At 45.5% G+C, this 22,946-nt stretch overlaps 5 protein-coding genes across 6 annotated transcripts; 2 read left to right on the top strand and 3 right to left on the bottom strand.

Annotated features, from left to right (window-relative positions):
* LOC110434691 lies at nucleotides 1–3,456 on the top strand. 2 transcript variants are annotated; one of them, XM_021459334.1, is made up of 8 exons: nucleotides 1–157; nucleotides 602–873; nucleotides 1,159–1,332; nucleotides 1,456–1,548; nucleotides 1,654–1,722; nucleotides 1,978–2,184; nucleotides 2,729–2,854; nucleotides 2,977–3,456. In XM_021459334.1, the coding sequence occupies exons 2-8, from the start codon at nucleotides 619–621 to the stop codon at nucleotides 3,127–3,129; spliced, it is 1,077 nt and encodes a 358-aa protein (XP_021315009.1). In that variant the 5' UTR covers nucleotides 1–157; nucleotides 602–618; the 3' UTR covers nucleotides 3,130–3,456. The 2 variants fall into 2 exon arrangements, with proteins under 2 accessions (XP_021315009.1, XP_021315008.1); XM_021459333.1 differs by lacking the exon at nucleotides 1–157 and having other exon boundaries at nucleotides 239–873.
* On the bottom strand, nucleotides 3,417–7,257 carry LOC8071779. The gene is made up of 4 exons (XM_002452601.2): nucleotides 6,412–7,257; nucleotides 4,485–4,768; nucleotides 4,164–4,391; nucleotides 3,417–4,074 (listed from the first exon to the last, which is right to left on the bottom strand). The coding sequence occupies exons 1-4, from the start codon at nucleotides 6,914–6,916 to the stop codon at nucleotides 3,583–3,585; spliced, it is 1,509 nt and encodes a 502-aa protein (XP_002452646.2). The 5' UTR covers nucleotides 6,917–7,257; the 3' UTR covers nucleotides 3,417–3,582.
* On the top strand, nucleotides 14,685–16,585 carry LOC8077730 (probable glucosamine 6-phosphate N-acetyltransferase 2). Its single transcript, XM_002454340.2, has 2 exons — nucleotides 14,685–15,361; nucleotides 16,398–16,585. Exon 1 carries the CDS (start codon nucleotides 14,848–14,850, stop codon nucleotides 15,337–15,339), a length of 492 nt encoding a protein of 163 aa, XP_002454385.1. The 5' UTR covers nucleotides 14,685–14,847; the 3' UTR covers nucleotides 15,340–15,361; nucleotides 16,398–16,585.
* LOC8077729 (PRELI domain containing protein 3A) lies at nucleotides 16,969–22,939 on the bottom strand. Its single transcript, XM_002452600.2, has 2 exons — nucleotides 18,574–22,939; nucleotides 16,969–17,465 (listed from the first exon to the last, which is right to left on the bottom strand). The coding sequence occupies exon 1, from the start codon at nucleotides 22,752–22,754 to the stop codon at nucleotides 22,164–22,166; it is 591 nt and encodes a 196-aa protein (XP_002452645.2). The 5' UTR covers nucleotides 22,755–22,939; the 3' UTR covers nucleotides 16,969–17,465; nucleotides 18,574–22,163.
* LOC110429509 (60S ribosomal protein L31) lies at nucleotides 17,186–18,665 on the bottom strand. Its single transcript, XM_021459592.1, has 2 exons — nucleotides 18,574–18,665; nucleotides 17,186–17,465 (listed from the first exon to the last, which is right to left on the bottom strand). The coding sequence occupies exons 1-2, from the start codon at nucleotides 18,663–18,665 to the stop codon at nucleotides 17,186–17,188; spliced, it is 372 nt and encodes a 123-aa protein (XP_021315267.1).

Genomic DNA, 22,946 nt, shown 5'->3' with positions numbered 1-22,946 from the left:
CCAGACGAGGCAACAGCGCAGCTCACTCGGCGGCGGCGGCGGCCCAGCACGGGCGGCACGGCGGCCCCGGCGCAACCCTCACCCCACCCCGCCGCCGAGGTGGCACTCGGCCGCGGCAGCCCCGGCGCGGCGGCCCACCACGGTGGACACGGCTGAGGTAACGACGGCTGGCGCGACCAGGCCACGACCGGTGCGTCGTGGTGTTGCCATCCTCTTCCTTTTTTCTTGCTCCTCCTCCCCTCCCTCGCGTCGTGGTGTTGCAGCCAGGCCCATGCTGTCGGGGATCGACTCCTCCGGTCGGTCCATCTCTGCTAGTACTATAGAAAATAGCTGGTACGACCTTTGAATTGCACATCCCCAATGAATATAAACACGCGTTTCCAATTGCACGCGCGGGGCGTCGGTGTGCCGCTGCAGCCCAGCCGGGACGGGAGAATCTTTATCCAAACAGGTTTCCGTGCGCACACGGTTTGCTGTTCCGGCCCAACTCTACCTCTCGGTGCCTTCACGCATCATCCCACCGCCTGTCTCGTTCCACTTCCAGTCTTCTTTTGCCCCCGATCCCCCTTTCATTTCAACTCGCATCTCCCGCGCCGCGCAGCCCCAGCGCCAGCCCCCATGGACCTGCCGGTGGTGGATCTCGCGCCGTATCTTCGGGCCGCCGCCGGCGACGCGGCCCCGGCGGGTGAGGAGGAGCTGCGCGCGCTGTGCGCCACGGTGAGCGCTAGTCTGCGGGATACGGGGGCGTTGCTGGTGATGGACCCGCGCTGCTCCGCGGCGGACAACGACCGCTTCCTCGACGTCGTCGAGCGCTACTTCGCCCGATCCGCCGACGCAAAGCGCCTCCAGGAACGGCCCCACCTCCACTACCAGGTAGGCAGCTGCCCGCCCCGTACCTTTTCTTCTCTGTCTGTTTTGTCGAATTGGGCAATCGGGTTTGATGGATCGGGTGTGGGTATGGTCAACCGGATGGCGCTAAACACTGGATTCACGGTGCTGGGATTAATACCACCTCGGTTGGATCCGGATCACTGCCGTGATTGATCACGTTGTAAAATAGGCACGATCAGGTCTTGCTTAATGCGTGTTAAAGAAAAAAAAAACTCAACTTACCCCACTGTGCTGAATTACTGATCCAGTTTGCTTGTTCTTGGTAAGGTTGGTGTCACACCCGAAGGGGTGGAGGTTCCTCGCAGTTTGGTCGACGAGAACATGCAGGAGAAGATCAGGAGCATGCCAGAGGAGTTTCAGCCAGCCACGCCTAAAGGGCCGGACCCGAAATGGCGGTACATGTGGAGAGTGGGTCCTCGCCCTGCAAATACCCGTTTTAAGGTTGTGATTTCCATGTGACGTCTCTGTATGATCTTGGATTTTAAAATATGAAACGCGTTAAGTATTGACGGCAGTAGTTTAGTTTTGTTGCTTTGCACTGAGCTGGTAACTAACCTTGTTTAGGAGCTAAACTCAGAACCTGTTATCCCTGAGGGATTACCTGAGTGGAAAGAGACGATGGATTCCTGGGGTTCTAAAATGATTTCTGCAATCGAGGTATATCCATGCTAGTACATTTTGTGTGAACAGTATTCACAGTGTTTTATGTATTATACATAGCTGTGTGCCTATGCCCACACCTGTATGGTTATGTTTGCATAGGTTGTTGCTGAGATGGCTGCAATTGGCTTTGGCCTGTCCAAGGACGCATTTACTTCTTTGATGAAGGAGGTAATATTGTAATTCTCTGCTCTACTCATTCAAAAAAGAAATTTTTTTGCCTTGTTCTGTTGTACTCATTTTTTTTTAAAAAAAATTTATTCTTCCTTTTTCTGAGCTATCATTGGGTTCCTTAGTGGGTTCTAAAGTATGGCATGAGCTCTTTGGTTCTGTAGTTGCAGTTAGAGATCAAGTCTCTATATAGTATTCATATTCAATTTCTATAATAATTTTGTTGAGATGGCTCAATTTCTCTTTGAACACTAGGGACCACATCTCCTAGCACCAACTGGAAGTGACTTGCAGCGTCATGGTTCTGAGGGCACTGTTTTTGCTGGATTCCACTACGATCTTAATTTTTTGACAATACATGGCCGGAGTAGATTCCCAGGCCTAAACATCTGGTTAAGGAATGGTAAAAAGATGGAGGTGAAAGTCCCTGTTGGTTGCCTTCTAATTCAGTCTGGAAAACAGGTCTGCCTTGCTGCTACTTTTATGTATAAATATAAACATTTTCAGTTTGATGATATCATATTATGTTCTGTTTGGTCTTTATGAATGCTTGCTTTTATAATCAATGTGATTGTAAAAATCAAACTGACCTCTACTTTTGTACTTCCTCCAATCATAAAACATCAGGTATATCAAACTTATAAAACTTTGACCATCAATATCTAATATTTTATATGATTCACAACACAAAAATGACACTACTAGATTCATTATGAAGAATAATTTCATAATAAGTAACTTTTTTTTGTATAAAGATAATTTTGTTTTATAGATTAAAAGGTAAAAAAAATCAGAATTTGGACAGACCTAGAAAGATTTTCTTCTTAAAGTTTTGGTGTAAATATATGAGTTCTTCTCTGGAGTATCAAATACTTCAACAGAACTACAGAAGTACTAAAAATATTGGGTGTGGCTATAAAATAAAGAAAAAAAATGACACTGTACTGTAGGACTATTTACTTACTGTACTACTATTTACTGATCAGATGTGTTCATTTCTGAACAGCTGGAATGGCTTACTGGTGGCGATTGTTTGGCTGGAATGCATGAGGTAGTGGTGTCTAAGAGAACGCTAGATGCCATAGCACTAGCGAAAGAGCAAAATAGAAGCTTGTGGAGGGTTTCATCAACAGTAAGTACTATGGATTCTCAATTTATGTAAGCAATAGTTTGGACAAGTGTTTAAAAGTCGGCAGCGGCTAGATTCTATAGTCTGACGTTTTGATTACTAACTCATTTTCTCTCTCTAAACAGTTGTTCGCGCACATTGCTTCGGATGCAATTCTTAAGCCGCTCGGCCACTTTGCTGAAGCACCTGATGCTCATTCCTATCCACCTATATGCGCTGGGGATTATGTCGAGCAGGAGCTTTCAGTCATTAACCTGAAAGGAAAGGATGGAGTATAGACTCTATGCAGCAGATGGATCTGGTTATCTTATGAATTGACAGATACCAGGATGCAAAACTAAATTACCCAAACTGGCAATTGGGTCTTCGTTTCCCAGTGCTGTTGTACTGAAGGTGGTTAAGTTGTTTTGAAGATATGCTTGTTCATTGCTCTCGTTAAGATAGTGGATACCCTTCTTTACGTACCACATTATCACTTGTGAAAATAAAATGTATAGCTTACACATAAAGCTGCTATTCTCCTAGTGCAATCCTGAAACTGTTATTCACCTAGTTCAGTCATCTGTAATGTCTAAAACAGAGAACATTTTCATCGACCAAAATTATACTGTACTTCTCACACAACAAGTGAAGTTACACTACAAGCTGCCCTTTCTCAGCACAAAGCAACTCATGTAAATCTACATATGTACAGCGACCAACTCGGACATCCGAGCATGTGGTAGCATTTATCAGACCCAGTTGTTGGGCAGCGAGAAATTATGGAACCTGAAGGATGCATCCCCAGCGGTATCCCTCTCGTGCATGACCCCGGGGTCCCCTTCCGTCTGCATGCGCTGGTCGACGCACGCAAACGAGTTCTGCCGCGGCAACTCCGCGAAATCCGGGGACGGCAAAGGCAGCGGCAGCGGGCAGGCGGGCTCGCGCGCTGGCAGAGTCGGCGGGTCGGACTCGCCGTCCCACATGAGCACGTGAAGAAGGATCGGGCGCAGAGCGTGGCGGTGCAGGGACAGTTTCTGGCTGAGGGACACGGTGTCGAAGCACCGAATGGCGCCGGAAGTGGACACCATCCACGGCAGCACCTTTTGGCCCGACACCCTCGAGATGACCAGCAGCTTGGACGCGCGCTTCGCCTCCCGATAGAGGTCGCGGAGCCCCGAGCGCGTCGACGGTGCCTGGTGCTCGACGTCGTTCTCCACCACGGACGAGACGTAGATGAAACCCTGCTCAGAGTCACACAAGTGAAAGTGACTTGATGAGTTCTGACTCACCACACCAGACACATGCACTACTCCAGTGACATCGTACGTACCTCTTCAGTGCGGCTAATGGCGAAGCCGAGCCTGACGTCGCCCTGCTCGAGGATGATCTCCACAGGCATTTCTCCAGCAGCGGCCGTGTACCAGACGCGCACCGCCTTCACCACGCCGATGTCCACGCCGTGATAGTCCTCGAAGCCATAAAGGCTGGCGTTGGCGAGGTTCGGGAGGTCGGCCAGCGAGCCCGAGTTGACTGTCGATGATGCTGTCTCGCCGGAGATCTGCACCGAGAAAATCAGATCGTCAGAGAGGCGCACACAGACGACGACTGAACCAGCAACATCATCGACGCAATCTTGGTCATTAATTACTACCTTGGTGAGAAGGGCCTCAGTCTGCACGTTCAAGAAGGCAATGGGCACGCCGGACGCCTGAGACGAGAGGATCCAGGCGTTGGCGCGGGCCAGGGTGTCCTCGACGGAGTTGTAGCGGGAGCCGGCACGGTCGAGCGCCATGGGCAGAATGAGCAAGGAGAGGAAGCTGCTGGACCTGGGGATTGGTAGCACCTCCCGCATCTTCTTCTCCCACGGGTAGGACACGTAGCCGTCCTGCAGCTGCGCCTTGCTCAGCGCGCACACCACCCTCGAGCTCCTCGAGCCTGAAAAAGAAAAGCACCGTAGGTGCCAACGACCATAGCATCAGGAATGCAGAAGAGCTAGCTAGCTAGCAAACTCAAATCAATATTTTTTCATGATCTTGTACTATACGCACTACTTTTTTGGTCCAATAGAGAAGGGAAGTGACTGATCAGACCGATAAAAGTCAACCTAGTCGCGTACTCGCGTTAAGGATTTGAGGCAGGATTTTATAATCAGATGAGTACTATTCAGCAATGCCAATCAGCAAATGCTTTGTGAAGCATAATAATGAATCTAGCTAAACTCTAGTTCGACCCAACGTGCATCACCGTGTCTGTTGCCTGGAAGTATGCATCTTGAGCTATTTTTTCCCCCTGACGAACCCATCTTGCAGAAGCAATTATATACTCTTTTTGACTGACAGGAGCAACACACTGCATAGTGCGTTCACTACACAGACTTCCAGGTTTACCATGTTATTACAGTATACATGAATACATGATTTAGAGTGACCTAATTGTCGAGTTCCTATCTCATAACAAGATTGGCATCTTATTTGGTACAAAAGCTTGCAAATGCAAGACGTGACAAGAATACAAGACACAAAAGAGTTAGGAATCAGATCAATATTTTTTCCATGTTCTGTAATCATGCATTTTTTTCCCAATTCAGAAGGAAAGTGAATGATCAAACCAGCAAAAAGTCAACGGAGGAATCTATTGGTTTCATCAATTAAGAATTCGGTGAATGTTCAGTAATCAGCAAGTGGTTTGCCAAGCATAATAATGAACAAGCTAAATGCTGATTCCTTTCAATGTTGTATCGCCGTGTCTGTTGCCTGGAAGTATGCATCTTGAGCTAGACTAAGCAATTATATACCTCTTTTTAGATTATTAAAAAAAAAGACTTCCTAGGTACGTATATTCGTATATCATGCTACCATTTCACAACAAGATCTGCATCTTACTATCAACAAAAGCTAGCAAATGTTTGCAAGATGTAACAAGAATACAAGATCTAGTGCTCGGACATCGTTCACTTGTTTGTAATGTTCCCAAGAATATGCTTGACTACAGAGCATTGCTAGCATGCATCATCTGGATTATAGACTACAGTATTATTTGGTTCGGTACGGTCCTCAACACAACAAGACCTTGTAAACACCTTCTACAATCCTCCATGGATCCTATCCCATCAGACCCAGGATATGCTGAACATATTCACAGATACGACGGTGGGATCATCATATATTATAAGTACTCCTAGAAGTGGCCATTTCTGACTGTCTTAGTCTCTGTACCAATCCAAGTATATGCCTACAACCAAACCAAAATCCCTATCGTGAACACGCCAAAATTCAGGAAACGGTAAAGCGCATGCGCATGTCACCTATCAAGCCAGCCTACTTGCTTAACTTTTTGTGCACCAAAGTCCGCACGCAGCGGGCACAGGCATGCACACCTATCCTTTTTCTCAAGTCCAACCCGGCATGTAACGAAAACTCAGTCGCGGACTTTTACTTTTCTTCCGAGGGCTAGCGCTAGCGCAAACCGAACCAAGTTGATGAACGGGCCAAAAGCGGATAAAAAAAATGGTGCCAAAACATTTACAGAATTTAAATCTGCACGAAGAAGAAGATAAGCATGCTTGGTATGTTAATTACCTCTGATGGCGATGCACTCGCTCTCCATGCGGTCGACGAGGCCGACGGCGTAGTTGGGGTCGCGGATGGAGCGGAGCACGTACTGGCGGCTGCGGCCAATCCCGCCGCCGCCGACGGACTCCTGCGGCACGATGCAGGCCTGCATCCTAGCCTCGGTGGCGGCGTCCACCAGCTCCCCGCTGCTGTCGCTGCCGCCGGCGACGAGCTGCCGCTGCCCCTGCGCGGAGGAGGAGGCGGAGCGGCGCACGCGGACCTCGACGGAGGTCTCCCCGCGCTTGTAGGCCGCGTGCAGGAGCTTCTGCAGCGCGGCGCGGCCGCCCTTGAAGGGCGCGGCGTGCGCGGCGGGCCCGCCCCGGCCGCCGACCCCGATGAGGAGCTCCTCCACGACGTCCCCCGTCTGCACCGTCTCGCTGCTCCCGGGCCCCCACTCCTCCGCCCGCGACCCGCCCGCGACGCACTCGATCGCCACCACACCTGCTTGCCTCCTCCCGCTCTCCATGGGCATGCCCAACTCACGAGCAGAGCAGGGCGGAGGGATGAGCGCTCAGCTAGCTGGGCAGCTCGCGCTGTTGACTTGTGAATGTGAAGGGCGCTGTCCCGTCACGCCGCCCTACCACCAACGCAACGCAACGCAGCGCAGCGCAACCTAGAAGAGCAGCTCGATCAGCTCATGCAGATTCCTCGGCCCTTTTAGAGACGGCGGCGGCCGGTTGAATTGAAAGAGAAGCGGCTTTCCAGGATGGTGCAAATGGAAGGGAAAGACGCTCGAGCGCGATTGACCGATGGAGATGGCCACGCGTCGGTCGGCCGGACCTGACCACAGCACCGGCTCGGCCCGTGAATCCGTGCCCTCCGTTGCCACTGGCCAGACAAGCAGTTAAAATCTGGCTGACGGTATCGGTGTGGAATCTGGGCCTGAAATTCGTCGACCGTGACGCCACGACCGGAGCGACTTTAGCTCACCGCGTGTGCCTCTGAACGTCTGGTCGTCAGATCGGCAGATCCCAGGCGTGGGATTCCGGCGGCCTCGCCAGATCAGAATTCAGATCAACGCTGCTGCTTCCGTAGGCTCGTGTCACATCGGAATACTCCCAAAAAATAAAATCAACATGCTCCGGCCGGGCCTCTGAACACGATTTGTTCTCTGTTGAGAAGACTCGCGGTGTCGTCCTTGATTGGCGAATTTCTCCGTTTTTCTCATTCCAATTCAACTGTGCCCGTTGGTCAACACTAGCTTCTCTGTCACGTCTCACGTTCTCATTAGACAATTGGAGCTACCTTCTCAGTATCATAGGGTGTTGCTAACTGAATCCAATTTCCTGAATATAGCGCTCATGAATCTCAACACAATATTCGTTTTTTTGGGCCAACGGCTTCGTGGCATCACTGGTGAAGAAGACTTCAAAATGGATGTGCATCATCTCCTGTCCATCCAAAATGAAGTATTGGAACTAGCTTGCGCTGCCACTCAATGGCGTCTGACACATATAAATAGATTCACCGCCAATCATAGCCACTCGTCTTGACAACCCAAGCGTATACTAATATAGATTCATCACAAGTGTTGTGTCATGACAGAAAATTAAATGGTTAGCTATCTCGGCGACCATTCATACAAGTAACAACCAAGAAACATACTCCTACTTCCCTGTTCCCACACGTAAATTTCGTAGTCAAATTTCACATCCATGTGCCAGTGGCCAATAATAGCGCTGTACTAGAGAACATGACAAATCCATTTCTATGGAATAGAGGTTGGGAAGCAATGATAGAATACGGAGAAACAAATAAATTAGCCATCATCGTTGACCTCAAAGCAAGTTGCGACAGTGACATAGTCATATGGTGTACTTCGAGAATGGACCCGAGTATGGGCCATGCCTAAAATGATTGTCTAGGTTTTTGACTCTAAATTCCCGTTGGACAAATCTAGATAGGCTCTTTATTTTAGAAATTGTATAAAAAATATTATTTTTAAAAAATACTTAAATATCTTGTTGGATAAACTGCCACTAAAAGACTGAATCGTTAACTTGAAATACCATTACGTTTGTTTGACACTACACATCAAGAAACCCGTCCAAAGGCCGAGCCTGCACCCACATCCCATGTCACATTTTTTTCTTCCTTCTCCATTCACTGCTCATCAAGATCCCACCCTTTGCCATTTTTTTTCTTGTTGTGTGCTCCAACTCTCCAAGTTGAGGATACATCTTTCTCTTCTTCATTCATCACTTGTTGGTCCACCATCTAATCCCACCGACTCCTAGATGCAAATCTATCACTTGGGTGGACGAAGCGATGTGCTTGGCCTAGGAGCAACATAGGTTTGATCTCACACTAGACCTTTCGTCGTACACTATGCTACTACTGTAGTCATGAACAATTTAGCTATATGATGCTACCATGACTACATCGAATGGAGTTCTCTGAGAACTGAATGCCTCTGCCCTCTATAGAGACCATTTGATGGCTTGACGCCAATCCCTCCAACTTAGATGTGGAGAGAACCACATTCGATTTGCATGCGTGGAGTCCCTTGTGACGCATGTCTTCGTTGAGCCTCACACCAACAATGTGTGCCGCACATCCAACTCTATGGTATCGTCCTCCTTAGTGGCACATTGGCAGGGTAGCTTCAGCCTCCCTAGTGAAGAGCCCGAGGTCGTTGTCCTCATCCACACACACACGCGCGCACAATAGCCACGACAACAAAGAGAAGGACCTCCTTGAACAATGACAATCACACTAGCAAGTCCCCACTGGTGATGCTTCTGATTGCGAAGAGCACGCCAATGACAAGCACCAAGCACTATGTCCTCCTCCCTCTTGTGCCACATCGAGGTCGCAAAGAGGGATGCCCACCCATGAAAGACGCAAAGCTAAGGCATCAGAGCCACAAACAACAAGTCGTGGCCAGATGCAAGAAGGTGTTACTTTGATTTTCAACGGACTGATAGGGGTAACTGCAAATGTGATGAAACAAGATTTTTTATTTAAATTAATGGATTATTCTTCGAATGGTATTTTACGTGATAAATATCTTTTGCTGGTCCTGAAAATGGTCTTTTGGCTATATACAACCAAATTCCCCCTTTTTATTTTAGAAAGTTTTAAAGACCGTGGCAAGAAATAATGGATTGAAAATAACCATAGGGATTCCCTCAAAAAAATATAGGGAGTGTTATCAACAGAGTCACCACAATATTATTGACTGAGTAGTACTTTTCACAAAATGTTATAGGTTGTTTAGTGAAAAATTATTGTGATGGTAAACTATAGCCCGTTATTTATATACGTGATCCTAATACATGTTCTGCTATGAAATTAATTTTTTAACACCATTTGTTTTTTATTAGTGTTATAAATTACCATTTAGCGAAATGTTCTACTTAGCCACTATAGCGCACCGTTATAGTCCATTGTTTTTATTTTTTATATGAATTGAGAATTTCATTACTCGACCATGTCAATAAATCGTTTGACATCATGTACATGATACAATTTGTCACTCTGGCTAACATGGAAGGTAAGGAGTTATTGGGCTTGCTTTCTAGAGCAACTAGCTCATGTGCTATATGATTTCATTCATGTGGAATATATTACACTTGGGAAGACACAAAGTTCTCTGCTAATAGCTCCTTCGGTTCGTACACAAGGCCACTCAACATCGATAGTCTGAAGTCATCTCCTTGCAAAGCCCATACCACTTGTTGTACATCCTTTCTCTAGCATGATGTTGTTGACGCCTATATGTACTGTAACATTAACCCATTCTATTTAGGCCACCAACTTCATAGGCATCGAGTTATATGAAAAATTCAAATGTCCTAAGCCTTTCTGAATAACCCCTCTAATGTCATCTCTGATCATGCAGTTAGATGTAGAAAATTTGTCCTGAATAGTATATGCTCCTATGTGCATCACTATTGGATGTACATATGGATGCATGTTCAGGAGAGACACACATTCCCATGTGCATCCAATGGCACAAGAATATGGGGGCATAGGCCCTTGAGGGCAAAAACAACTTTGCGTCATGTACCCTATCCCTCGTTTGCATTAGACTCTTTGAACGCCCCATCATCATTCAACTTGAGGGTTCCATGCCAAAGGCATTGCTGCTCATCTATTCTCACCTTTCGTGATATAAAGATCTAGTTTTTTTTATCTTCACTGCTTGTCTCTAGCTCAAACTCATGGTGGTCTTCGATGTCCTCCTTCCCTAGTAGAGTTTCTTTTATGCCACCAGTTGAGCATTGTCACACCCATATTTTAAGAACAAAATAGGATGCATAAAAGACTCATATGTGCCCCAGAAACAGTCGCACACATAAGTAGACAAATCTCAAATTTACCATTGCAGTGTTTATTACATAGCGGAATATAATGTATCACATAGTCTTATACAAAGATGATAGCATAAAGTAAACAACGCTCTCGACGGAAGCTCCACACAGGGACACTGTTGACTGGTTGACTCCAAACCTAGTACTCATAACGATAATCCTCATTCCAGTCATCTTCATTATCATATCCTGAGGTGCATAAAGTAAACAACGCTCTCGACGGAAGCTCCACACAGGGACACTGTTGACTGGTTGACTCCAAACCTAGTACTCATAACGATAATCCTCATTCCAGTCATCTTCATTATCATATCCTGAGGTGTTGGAAAATTGCAAGAGTGAGCACATATCGTACTCAACAAGTATAACCAGGGGTTCATGAGGCTCAAATAGCTGACACTGGTTTGACTGCATTTAGCTTTTAATAGTGGATAGCATATTCATGATTAAGTAGCAATGGTCAAGGTAGCATAAATAATCCATTAATCACATGATCAAATGTAAGCATAATTAATTCTTAGCATAAACGATAATCAAATGAACATAACAACTTAATAAGCTCATCGTCGGCGCAGCAAGAACCCCCAAGGCCGCTCATAACCGTGAGCACGGCTAGTATACCAGTTTTACACTCTGCAGAGGTTGTACATCTTTACCCATGAGTCATGATTTACCCTTTCGCCCGAGGCCCGTCGACCTCTTAACCCACTACCAAGGAAGGTCGGCAGGGATCACTATGAAGCTTTTCAAAAGTTCGTCTAACATGTTAGGGCCGCAAGGTTTCCTTTGCGCGCAGATATATATACCCCCCTTCCAAATGGCACAATGACGCGCAGCCTATACACATAAGGACAGGGGCTCGCACTATACCCAAAACGGTTCAGCCCCTCCGCTCTTTCGAGTAACCTCTAACAAGCTAGAAAAGTTCTTCATACTGAGCTAAAGCCAGAGCCATTATAGCCCTCATGGTTGCACTGTTGTCCCGGTGATCACTTACAGACAAGATCTCATATAGTTATTTGTCATCATTTAACGTTCATTGCATAGCTATTAATTATCTTACAAGATCATGGATTATATCAAGCACTAGCACATCTACACCAAATGCATATCAAGTAGGTATCAAGGAATACAGGTAACAATCATCTATGATTTTGCTAAGGTCAACAAGGTGATAGCATGCATATGATATATATGTGTAGTTAATAGTGAATAGGTAACAACGATGATCCCAAGTTATACTTGTCTTGATCAAAGCTCTCCTGAGCCTGCTGCTGATCTTCAAAAGCTTGACCTTGATCACCAACGTACGGCCCACCGTCTAACCCCGATCATCAATCAACAACACGCAATCCAATGTAGACAATCATACACGGAGCAAACAAGCTATAATTAGAACAATACACCAAACAATAGTAAAACAAATATAAAAGTTTATCAAAATATTCTACGCAGCGCTACGATCACATAAACATAAAGTTCACGAAAATCGGAATTAAAACGTAGAAGTTATGAATTTTCTAAGATTTCCTATAGAGAAATAATTAATTAAATAGAACCAGGAAATTAAAAAGTTTTAAAACAGTAAACTAATATTTCTAACATGTAGATATCGTAAATACGAATCCAACGGAATTTGAATGGACAAAAACGGAGTTAAAATGAGCATTTTATAAGCAAAACAAATCTAGTGGCAATTCTGTAATTTCTGAAAGCGCCTTTGAAACTCAGCCGGCAGAAATACGCTTTTGAAACTGGAAAGCGTAAACTCCTCCAGGGCGCCAGGACCGCGGGTTTAAATAAGAGGAAACCGAGGGTCTCTTTAAGAGTTTTCACCCCGAAGGGGTATCTTTTAATCACGATCGTCGATTCGCAAACGGATGGCTGGTATTCGATCTGGGCGGGGCTGGCCGGCCTCCTCGCCGGAACAGGAGCGGCCGCGGCTGATTTCCATTGCCGGCGTCAAGCTCCTCGCCGGAGTTCACCAAAGCGACGCTGCGGTTCACCAAAAACAACACCGAAGGCACTGGAGTGAAGAGAAGGAAATGGCGAGCTCACCACGGAGGTCGGCTCGGCCCGGGAAGGAGCAGTTGCGCGCGGCGGCGGTAGGAGTTCACGGCGAGATCCAAACTCCGAAGAACGCGACGGCTAGGGCTCGGATAGAACTCCGTGGGTGCGAAAGGGGTCCCTCGGGGTGCTTAGGAACTTTATAGAGGTTTGATTCCTCGAAAAAGGCAAGGGATCGCGGGATTACGGTTTTGGCTCGGGAAGGAAGCTTCCCCTGCTCGCGACTCGGCTGGGAAGAAGAAGGAAGGTGGGATAGGGGAGACTGACGCGCGGGGCCCGGTTGGCGGTGAGAGAGGAGAGGGAGCGCGCCTGCCTAGGCCGTTTGGGCCGCTGCGGTGCGGTGGGGGGAAAGGGAAGCGGGCCGGGGGAGGAGTGGGCCGCACGCGGGGTGAGGGAAAGGATGCGCATGTTGGGCCGCGGGGGGGGGGGGGGGGGAGTTTGTTTTCACCTTTTTTTTCTGTTTTTTATTTTCCAAAACATTTTCCAAATAAGATTTTGAATGCAAATAAATCCAAGCCAGAGGCAAACATTACAAAATAAAATATGTCCCAGCATGAATGCACAAAATCATGTTACTAAGCTTATGATAAATTTTATTTTCCACAAAATTATTTAAGTGCTAACTTTAAATGCTCACAAAAATACTTAATTAAATCAAATTAAATCCTATTAATCCGAAATCAAATTTTTTGGTGTTACAAGCATCCCCACCCCATTGAGTAGCAGAATGTTGATATTTCTAACATCGCTATTAAGAAAGGAGTTTAAAACCCCATCCCCAACAACGGCACTAGAAATGCTTGTTGACATTTCTAACGTCGCTACTAAGAATGGAGTTTAAAATCCATCCCCGACAACGACGCTAGAAAATGCTTGTTGACACTTCTTAACGACATGAAAGGTCATTTGTTTAAAGCTCATACAAGAGTGAAGGTTGATATCTCTGACACATTAGAAACCATATGAAGTCATATTTCCTTACATCAGCAAATTGCCGTCACCCCTAGAAAAACTCCAACTTCTCTGCAAACATCTACAACAACTACTTGTATGAGCACATGAAGAATCTAAAACCATCTCATTAAGATCAGACCCTCGCCCGTGTTTGGATCCAAGGATTTCCAAAGGAAATCTAGAAGAATTCATTCTTGTGAAAAGCTTTGTAGTTTGTCGTTTGAAATAAAGGAATTTCAACTTCCGTTCCTAAGGAACGACTCTCTTGCATGAACAAAACACAGGAAAAATGTATACAGTTAGTTCTCATGTTTTTATTCTTTTTTTTCATGAAGACCGTTGTTGATTTTGTGCTAATAAAGAGAGAGAAAAGTGGAGCTTATCTATGCTAGCAATAGGAAGAGAAAAAAGACTTATGAGTGGACTACAACTTTATTGAACGATGAACCATCATGGTTTGAGTCCATGGGTGCCAATGGCTCCACGTTCAAGAAATATAGATAAACTGTACAACTAACATATTATCGTTAGACACTAATAATGATCCTTTATCGTTCATATATTTTATGATTCCCTTGTTATGAACTCCTATGTTCTAAACACCTCTTCCTTGCTGTTTTCCGCGTTTTTCCTCTTCTCTATTTTGCCACTATGCACCAATTCTATTCTTATGGTTTTTTCTATTCCTATGTCTTTTCAACTCCTTTCTGTTTCAGTTCGTTGCCAAAAGTTCAGTAGCCAGGATTTCATTCTTCCCAGCAAATCCTCCAGAAACTTACATCGCCCCGCCTTCAAAAATAATATCTGTTTTTGTAAGAGAGCAAAAAAAAAAAAGTTTGTTAAAAACCCCTTTTGACGACCCCCAAAGATCAAAAAGATCGGTTGAATACACATTTTGTTCCTTATAATCCAAACCCCCCACAAAACAACAGATAGAACGAAGAGTTTGATATTGTAGTTGTGAGAGTGAAGCGCAATAAAGTATCAAAAACTCACACAAACAGAAGATTCCCAAACCTGTTCCCCTCGGCCCAACCCAAAAAAAGGAAGCAGCTTGCGGACCCAAATGGCATCCACCTCGCCGGAATCCGCCGCCGCCGGCGAAACTAACGATTCCATCCACATCCGTCGCCTAGAGCTTTCCGACCACGAGAGGGGTTTCGTTGCCCTTCTCTCCCAGCTCTCCGCCTGTCCGGACCTCACCGCATCCGAGTTCGCCACGCGCTTCGCCGAGCTCGCGGCGCAGGGCGACGACCACGCTATCCTTGTGGCCGAGGACCCCTCCGCCTCGGACCGGCGGATCCTCGCGACAGGGTGCCTCTTCGTGGAGCGTAAGTTCCTGCGAGGCGGCGGCAAGGTGGGGCACGTGGAGGACGTGGTGGTCGATGCCGCCGCGCGCGGCAGCGGTCTCGGGCTCCGCATCGTGCGCCGCCTCGTGGAGATCGCCAGGGAAGCCGGCTGCTACAAGGTCATCCTCGACTGCACCCCCGAGCTGCGTGCCTACTACGCCAAGTGCGGATTCGTGGAGAAGGGTGTTCAGATGGCCGTCTACTTCTGAGTTCCGATCGACTGATCAAGAGGTACTTACTATGCATTGAAATTACTCCTCTGATTAAGTGCTGAACGAAATGCTGTAGTGGTTCGTTGGCAAATAAACTGGCATTTTAGTTTTTAGTAGTGTCTTAGGTGGATCTAGATTTAAGCCTACAAGACTCAAATGCACTTGAACTAAAAGTACAAACACTCCAAACAGTAAGTGCATCACATTTCTTATCTGTAGTCAGCTTGGTTTGCTGCAGGTAGCTCTGTCTGAAGAGCTACACTAGTTGGCGATGGAAGATGACCTTCCGAAGATGTTTGGTGTAGTACAGTCACATATATATATTTTATATATATGCACTTTAATTACAGGAGATAATTGTTAATCAGTTTTGACCATCTAAATATGGCCAGCCGCCCAGCCCTAAGCTTCTTGTTAGTTTACCATTATAATACCGGCAGAAAGAATTGTCTATTTGCCATTGCAAACAATGGGCTACGCAAAAACGTCAGACATAGTTAACATTTCCAATAGGTAATCGTAGCTAATTGCAGGTCTAACTAGCTGTGTAAAATATCATTTGTGACCGTAGGGAGTAACTCATGTACCACTAGACATGCATCCCATTATCCCAACATCCTTTCATATATAGAGTTGTGACCCTAGGGACTAGGGAGTAACTCTTGTACCACTAAAAATGCATCCCAACATACTGTCACATATGGTGACTGATGTCTTAAGATTTTATTTCAAGCTATAGAGTCAGCAATTGAGATGTTGTCATCCTTTGCCAAACTCATGTGTCAATATATAGCATTGCGGTGTTACACGAGTGTTTCTGTTCTGCTTCCTAGAGTTGTTGCAAGGTTCAGAACTTCAGATGCAGCAATATTCTGTGCTAATAGGAATTGACAACATTACCATGTCATTTTTTTTCTTTGAATGAAATTCATACGTCACTATTCAATAATCAAGTTATCAAGAATGAGATATGGGAAGTTCTGCTATTCTGCTATAGTTACTTTGTTGCCTCAGTTATTATTTAGATCTTACAGTTCATTTCACTTCTCTCACAGATTCATTGCTAAGGAGTGATAAGCATATGCCCTTGTTCTGCTCAAAGACCCCATCTAAATGTGCCATGATTTTTGGCGGTTTTTTTTTGACAATTTAAAAGCTTCCTTACAGCTGTATTAATTCTTTATACAAGGACAAATATATGTTCATGTTTTTTTGTCTTCCTATTATGTTTTTGCGAGGATCAGATCAGATGTTAATTCGTCTGGCCGTGGATCATCAGATCAATGTTCATGTCTGGCAATTAATCATCAGAACATAACATGTTCTTATTTCTCCGTTCACGTCAACCAATAGTGTTTTTTTTCTACCGACCAATAATGTTTTTCTCATAATAAATCAACCAACATAATTTTAAGCCACGACTTTAGAGACCAGCAAACAGGAATGCTTGGCCATAGCATGAGACACCTGTTATGGCATTACTATTTGCTTGTAACAAGTAGTGACGCTTCCGACAAACAGGTGATTTAGGAAGAATGGCATAAACACAGATTGCACAAACAGGCAGCCAAACTAACTTTCGTGCACCAAGAATTCAAATCACAGATGGCCATGTACAAGCAGAGATTGACAGACAGAAAGGCAGGGTATATTTAGAATGCAATGTACGGGGTAGATACCAGACATAGCAAAGTAGTCAAAATTTCAAGCACTTGAAAGGAGCAAAGTCTCGAATCTTCTATTACATAAGTCATCGGCAGTAGATAACAATAATCTGAAGCAGCATTCTTAAATTTGCTCTCATGGTATCCATTAAGTGCTAGACAATTGAACCATCGAGGACTTAATCCTCATCCTCAACAACCTTAGTTCCCAAACCTTTGAGACCCTCCGGAGGGATCTCAGCAACTGTGACCAGGGAGTAGAGTTCCTCCTTAGCATCTTCCTCGTCGTTCCTCTTGCGGGCAATTCTGACACGGACTCGCCTCGGCACACTACGGATACCACTGCTCCAGATGTGCTTGTTGAGCTTCACATCAATCCTGACATCTGTAGTACCCATGGCCTTCTGAGCAAACTTCCTGATCTCCTTGATGGCATTTGGGGCCTTCTTCTTGAAGGTGCTGTATACAATTGTAGATTGATTAGTGATCATTAAACTGACAGATCAATTTAAGCCTGATTTGCAATACAGCATATGATAAAATTGAGTGTTCAAAAGACTGAAAGAGATTCAACAAATAATAAAATGGAACATTAAGATTTGTACTTCTCCAATATCCATGTAGCACCCAAATGGAACACATGACAGCATGTCAAGGCAACATGTGTAACGATGAATGACATCTTTCTACCGGACATGTAACTGTATCAACCACAGCATTGCATTCGACAGATACCTGACTATGTCCGGACAATACATTGCAGCCATATTATCGGGTCACATGGTCTTTCACTATTTCTAAAATATAGTGGGCAAAAATATAAAGAGCAGTATAGAGCACTTATAAATGGATGTAGCACTCAGATGTAACACATGATAGCAAAGGAAGGCAACATGAGTAACGATGAGTGACATCTATGTACCAGTCATGTAACTGTATCAACCATTGTATAAGACAGATACCTGACTATGACCGGACAATGCAAAACATATTACTGTATCATACATCTTGGAATAAATACTAGAGCCCAATGAAACTACAAATGGAATACCTATTATGCGAGGAAAAATATACTGCCCAAATGGAACACATAGTAGCATAACAACAAGCAATACGTGTAACGATGAGCAGATTACATCTCCCGGGCATGTAACTGTGTTCAGCCAAAGAAATAAGGCAGACACCTGACTATACCCGAGTAACACCTAATGGAACGGCACCCACAAAACAAAATGACTTGCCACAACTCACACAGCAAATCAAGAAGTCAAACGCGAGATGAATGTGGGATCAGATACAAGAGCAAGATGAACTAGAAGCTATTCCCGCTCGGTCAGGTGATCCCGACTGTACTCTAGCTGGTAAAGGATACTTGTTCCAATCAGGTGTATCAACCATTCGCAAGCCCACATAGTGCTCACAGGCCGCAACCCTCCGCACCAGCATCTCACATACAAGCCTAGAGCAGCTATAGAACTACGCTATGCTCTCCAACAAGTGGATCTACCGGATCTACTTTGCAGATACCTGAAAGCTAGAGAATGGAAGAGACGGTTGGGGGCAATACCATCCGTGGAGGCGCTTGTGGAGGTTGATGGTGTACTCGCGGGTTACCACCTCATCCTTGCGGGTGCCGGCGCCGCGCTTCCTCTCCGCCATCTCCGCTCCGCCGCCGGCGCCGCGTCCGCTTTTCTCCTTTGCTCGGGCTCGAGGGAGGTTGCGGCGGAAGATAAACCCTAACCGCTGCCGCCAGACTCGACCCCTTATATAGCGGCGCGAATTAGGGCTACCTAAGGTTTTGGGCCTCCCCGCGAACATACATGCCCAACCCATGTGTACTGAATTAGGCCCATCTAGGCAGACCCTCGACTTCTATTTTAATTTATTTTCCCGAATCGCCTCTCTTGGCTGGTTGATGGTGATTTCAGATTTTCAGTTTGACTTCGATAGCTCAGTTCAGTTCCAGATAGCTGCCGTGTTGCCATCAACCTAACACAATAACTGTGTAACACTTTAGCACTTTCGGTAGCTGATGCTGATTTGTTGTAAAAGAAAAAAAATTATTCGTCCGCTAAAAGGTACTACTAAAGTAGTGCTAAACAAGTCAAAATAGTCAAAACACGACCAGATTTTTGTGCCCTATAATCATCAGCAACCACAAATGCAAACTGACTAAGGCGCTGTTCGGTTAGGCGTCATTCCAGGTTAGGATTAGTTCCAGGTCAGTACGAATTATCGAACCGTTCCGGGTCGGTTCCAGACGGACCAGACTGTTCCTGGCTTCAAACGAACAAAGCCTAAGGTAACCTGGAACCATTCCAGGTTTACCTGCTTATACAAATTATCTGTTCCAACTGGATTTTTTCCAGGTTATCATTCCCTGATTACCAAACAGGGCCTAATCGAATTGCAGCTCCTCCGAAGCCAAAAAGAAAGCGCAGTGTGTTGTGACCCTGTCACCCTGGCAGTGTTGGGTCATGTAACAACTATTGTAACAAGCAACAGCAACTGATAATATTCGATAGACAAAACGACTACTGAAAAATATTATAGCTACTGAAAAATATCAGCGAAGCCAAGTTTCAGTCCCGTCGTCCCGGTCTTCAGAATCAGAAAATAAAAGGTTATTCAAAGCTCAAGACCGCAAACGGCAATACCCTGATCACATCAGCAGATACCAGAGAGCCTCAGGCAATAACCTAATCACATCTGCACATACCAGGGAGCCTCAGTCATTGCAATAATCCGCCAAAGCCAAAGGCAGCATGTTGTCAAAAAAAAAAAAAGGAAAGCCAAAGGCAGCAAGGAAGCATTGACAGTTACAATTTACAACCGCAGAAATTACTTTATTTTACAACTGTTTATCGCACAAAACCAGTTCACAAATGTTGATAACAGTGGCCAATCATTTAAGGCCTTGTTCAGTTTGTATTTTTTTTGATTTCGACACTGTAGCACTTTCATTTTTATTTGACAAATATTGTCCAATCATAGAGTAACTAGGCTTAAAAGATTCGTCTCACGATTTACAGATGAACTGTGCAATTAGTTTTTGTTTTCTTGTATATTTAATGCACCTTCATGTGCCGCAAGATTCGATGTAATGGGGAATCTTGAAAATTTTTAGGAACTAAACAAGCTGTAAGGTAATAGAAGTTGATACATATCAGTGTGAAAACAAAGCAGCAGTCCCTGGGATAATAAAGCAGTGGTCCGAATTTCAGATCACAGCCTCTTGAAAAATTGTTGCCAGGGTCAAATATTGCTAATAAGAAATTCTAAACAAGCATAGACCACACATATTTCATAATCTGAAAGAGTCAAAACCAGTTGACTACAGTGGTAAGAAGCCAGCATGTTTTGTTTCACAATTTCCTGCCAAATGAATAAGATTATAAGGGCAGCCTAAACAATTCCAGATTTCTGAACTAGCAGTTGCCCACAACCACATTGTTACTTTGTAGTAAAGATTAAAGAATTATGCTCTGAAAGATGGTGAATAAAATCATTTAAAGTATCTTCATGATACATGGAGTAAGATAAACAGCAAGAAGAAAGTTGGAGCTTTAGGTAAAGTCGTAAAGATACATCATACAAGGGGATGCAGTGGCATGGTCTACGAAGTACAAATGTGGTTACAAGACAGCATCAAAGTGAAATCCATGCCGCCAGAGAGACTCCATACTTATTAAAGACTGTACCAAAGTGAAATCCATGCCGCCAGAGAGACTCCATACTTATTAAAGACTGTACATGATTGAAAACACAGACCTAATGAAGTTTGTTTGAAATTAAGAGCATCACATAATGGGTTAGTTGGAAGAGGTATTATTAAAGTCACTTAAGCTATGACTGGCTTAGTGGCTTACATCAACTCAATTTATGCCAACTGAGTAGATTATAACTGTAGTTGAACCCAACTACTCATCCACTAAACACAAGCAGCCTATATAATATCTAAGTTCATAACCCAGGGAATCCATGGTACCAGGAAGCAACAGAAGGTTAATCTTATGGTAGTTAATAGATACATGACTTAGAAAACCATGGAGAGACTTATGATATATTACACTGTAGATTTGTAATATTAGAAAGCAATACTATTCACAATATATGCCATGCCATTCTTACCAATAAACCAAATGCACAAAGGAGACAAAACTACTGTGCGCAGGTTCAAGAATGACACATTGGTTTACATTCTGGTTTCTCCAGACGTGGCCTTGAATAGATCAAAGCACCGATATATATAGCTTATGCAATATCTCAAATTTACAAGAGCAAGCATAAAGTTGGAGGGGGAGGGGGAGAGGGAGGTTGTCAAAATGGTTCTACAGATAAAAGAATTACCAAAGTCTATGACAAAAGCTATGCAGGGTATCTACCATTAAACAGTACGTGCCCAGCTTCAAGAATGACACACTGCTAGACTTTCTGTTTTCTGTAGACATGGCTTTGAATAGACCAAAGCCCCGACATTTATAGCTTATGCAATATCTAAATTGGGAGGGGGGAGGAGGTTGTCAAAATGGTTCCACAGACATAAGAATTACCAAAGTCTATGACAAAAAGCCAAACGGGGTTCTTACCATAAAATAGATACTTTGTACAAGATATGGAACTCAAATGGTGCAATTCAACTGTCAAGGAAAAACACTGTACTTCACAATGCCATATACTATTCTTACCAATCAATCATGGGGACAGTCTGAACTACAGAACTAGTTACCAGCTTGAAAAATCAACAGAACAATGACCTCACATTTTCTATGAATAAGGACACCTCCTAAATCTAATCAATAAAAGCATGAACATTAACCATTCAGTCAATCAAAATAGCACAATAAACACCAGTGATTTCATGGCAGAATATAATCTTTCTAAAATTATTGGCAGATTACAATTTGGCAAGGCGCATGATCAAAATCAGGGGGTTAAAACGGTTCCACAGTCAACAGAAGAAACAAGTCTATGGCCACAAGCTTTATTCTATTCCGAATTCAGCTCATCATTTCATCATACACAAGAAATGAAACAAAGTAAAAACAATCGCCTAGCAGGCGGGGTTCGATTTCTCCGTGCGCAGACAGCACAGATCGAGGAACCCTTTGGATCCGTTCGGATCAAGTAAGGATGCGCAAACCAGATCAGGGCGGATCAGATTACGGAGGGCGCGGCACCGGCGGACTCGGCCTCGAGGTACCGGCAGATCCGCTCGACGACCTCCCTCCCCTTGGCGCTATTCTGCAGGAACCTCTCGGCGCACCGGGTCTCGACCTTCTCAGCGACGGCGGCGAGGGCCGCGAGCGGGCGGCACCGGATCGTGGTCTCCTGCCTGAACTGCGTCCAGTCGTCGGGCCGGTCCGGGTGGGGCCTGTAGGAGGCGCGCTCCTCGACCTCGATGAGGCCCCGGAGGCTGACGTTGCGCACGACGACGTCCATGGCGCGGCGCTGGGCGTCCACGAGCGAGGTCTCGACGCAGTGGCAGAGCGCGGCGCCGTTTGGGGACGACGCGGCGGACGGGAGGAGGCGGCGGAGGACGAAAGGGAGCGGCGGGGACCGCACGGTGATGGAGCGCGCGGCGTGGAGGCGGCCCGTGTCGGAGTCGAGGCGGCGGTGGAGGGTGTGGACGTCGGCGACGTGGGAGAGCGCCGTCCGGGAGGCCGGGTCCGTGAACTTGCGCCACGCCGCCGCCGTCACCCGGTCCCACGGGTGCCGGTACACATGCTCCTGCGTGTACACCACCATGGCGATGGGCTTGGCCTTGTGGGGTCGGGAGGTTTTGGTGCGACTTGATTTGATTGACCTCTTCTTTCTTTCTTTCTTTCTTGCGGCGAGGGTTTGAAGCGGAAGCGGAAGCGGAAGCGGAAGCGGAGAAGAAGGTAGGAAAGGGGGAAGTGGAGGAGGAGAGGTGGTTTTTGTAGGACCGAGGCCGAGCCG

Source organism: Sorghum bicolor, chromosome 4 (genome assembly GCF_000003195.3).
Source record: "Sorghum bicolor cultivar BTx623 chromosome 4, Sorghum_bicolor_NCBIv3, whole genome shotgun sequence".
Lineage (NCBI taxonomy): Eukaryota > Viridiplantae > Streptophyta > Magnoliopsida > Poales > Poaceae > Sorghum > Sorghum bicolor.
Note: the sequence above shows the minus strand (reverse complement) of the source record. Positions and strands in the feature narration are given on the sequence as shown.

Coding starts and splice junctions, on each gene's coding strand:
- LOC110434691 (XM_021459333.1), top strand. CDS start 361: ATGAATATAAACACGCGTTTCCAATTGCACGCGCGGGGCGTCGGTGTG. Junction 874..1,158: donor GGCCCCACCTCCACTACCAG/GTAGGCAGCTGC, acceptor GTTCTTGGTAAG/GTTGGTGTCACACCCGAAGG. Junction 2,185..2,728: donor TAATTCAGTCTGGAAAACAG/GTCTGCCTTGCT, acceptor ATTTCTGAACAG/CTGGAATGGCTTACTGGTGG.
- LOC8071779 (XM_002452601.2), bottom strand. CDS start 6,916: ATGCCCATGGAGAGCGGGAGGAGGCAAGCAGGTGTGGTGGCGATCGAG. Junction 4,769..6,411: donor CGAGTGCATCGCCATCAGAG/GTAATTAACATA, acceptor TTTCTTTTTCAG/GCTCGAGGAGCTCGAGGGTG. Junction 4,075..4,163: donor CCATTAGCCGCACTGAAGAG/GTACGTACGATG, acceptor GACTCTGAGCAG/GGTTTCATCTACGTCTCGTC.
- LOC8077730 (XM_002454340.2), top strand. CDS start 14,848: ATGGCATCCACCTCGCCGGAATCCGCCGCCGCCGGCGAAACTAACGAT.
- LOC110429509 (XM_021459592.1), bottom strand. CDS start 18,665: ATGGCGGAGAGGAAGCGCGGCGCCGGCACCCGCAAGGATGAGGTGGTA. Junction 17,466..18,573: donor CACAAGCGCCTCCACGGATG/GTATTGCCCCCA, acceptor AATTGTATACAG/CACCTTCAAGAAGAAGGCCC.
- LOC8077729 (XM_002452600.2), bottom strand. CDS start 22,754: ATGGTGGTGTACACGCAGGAGCATGTGTACCGGCACCCGTGGGACCGG.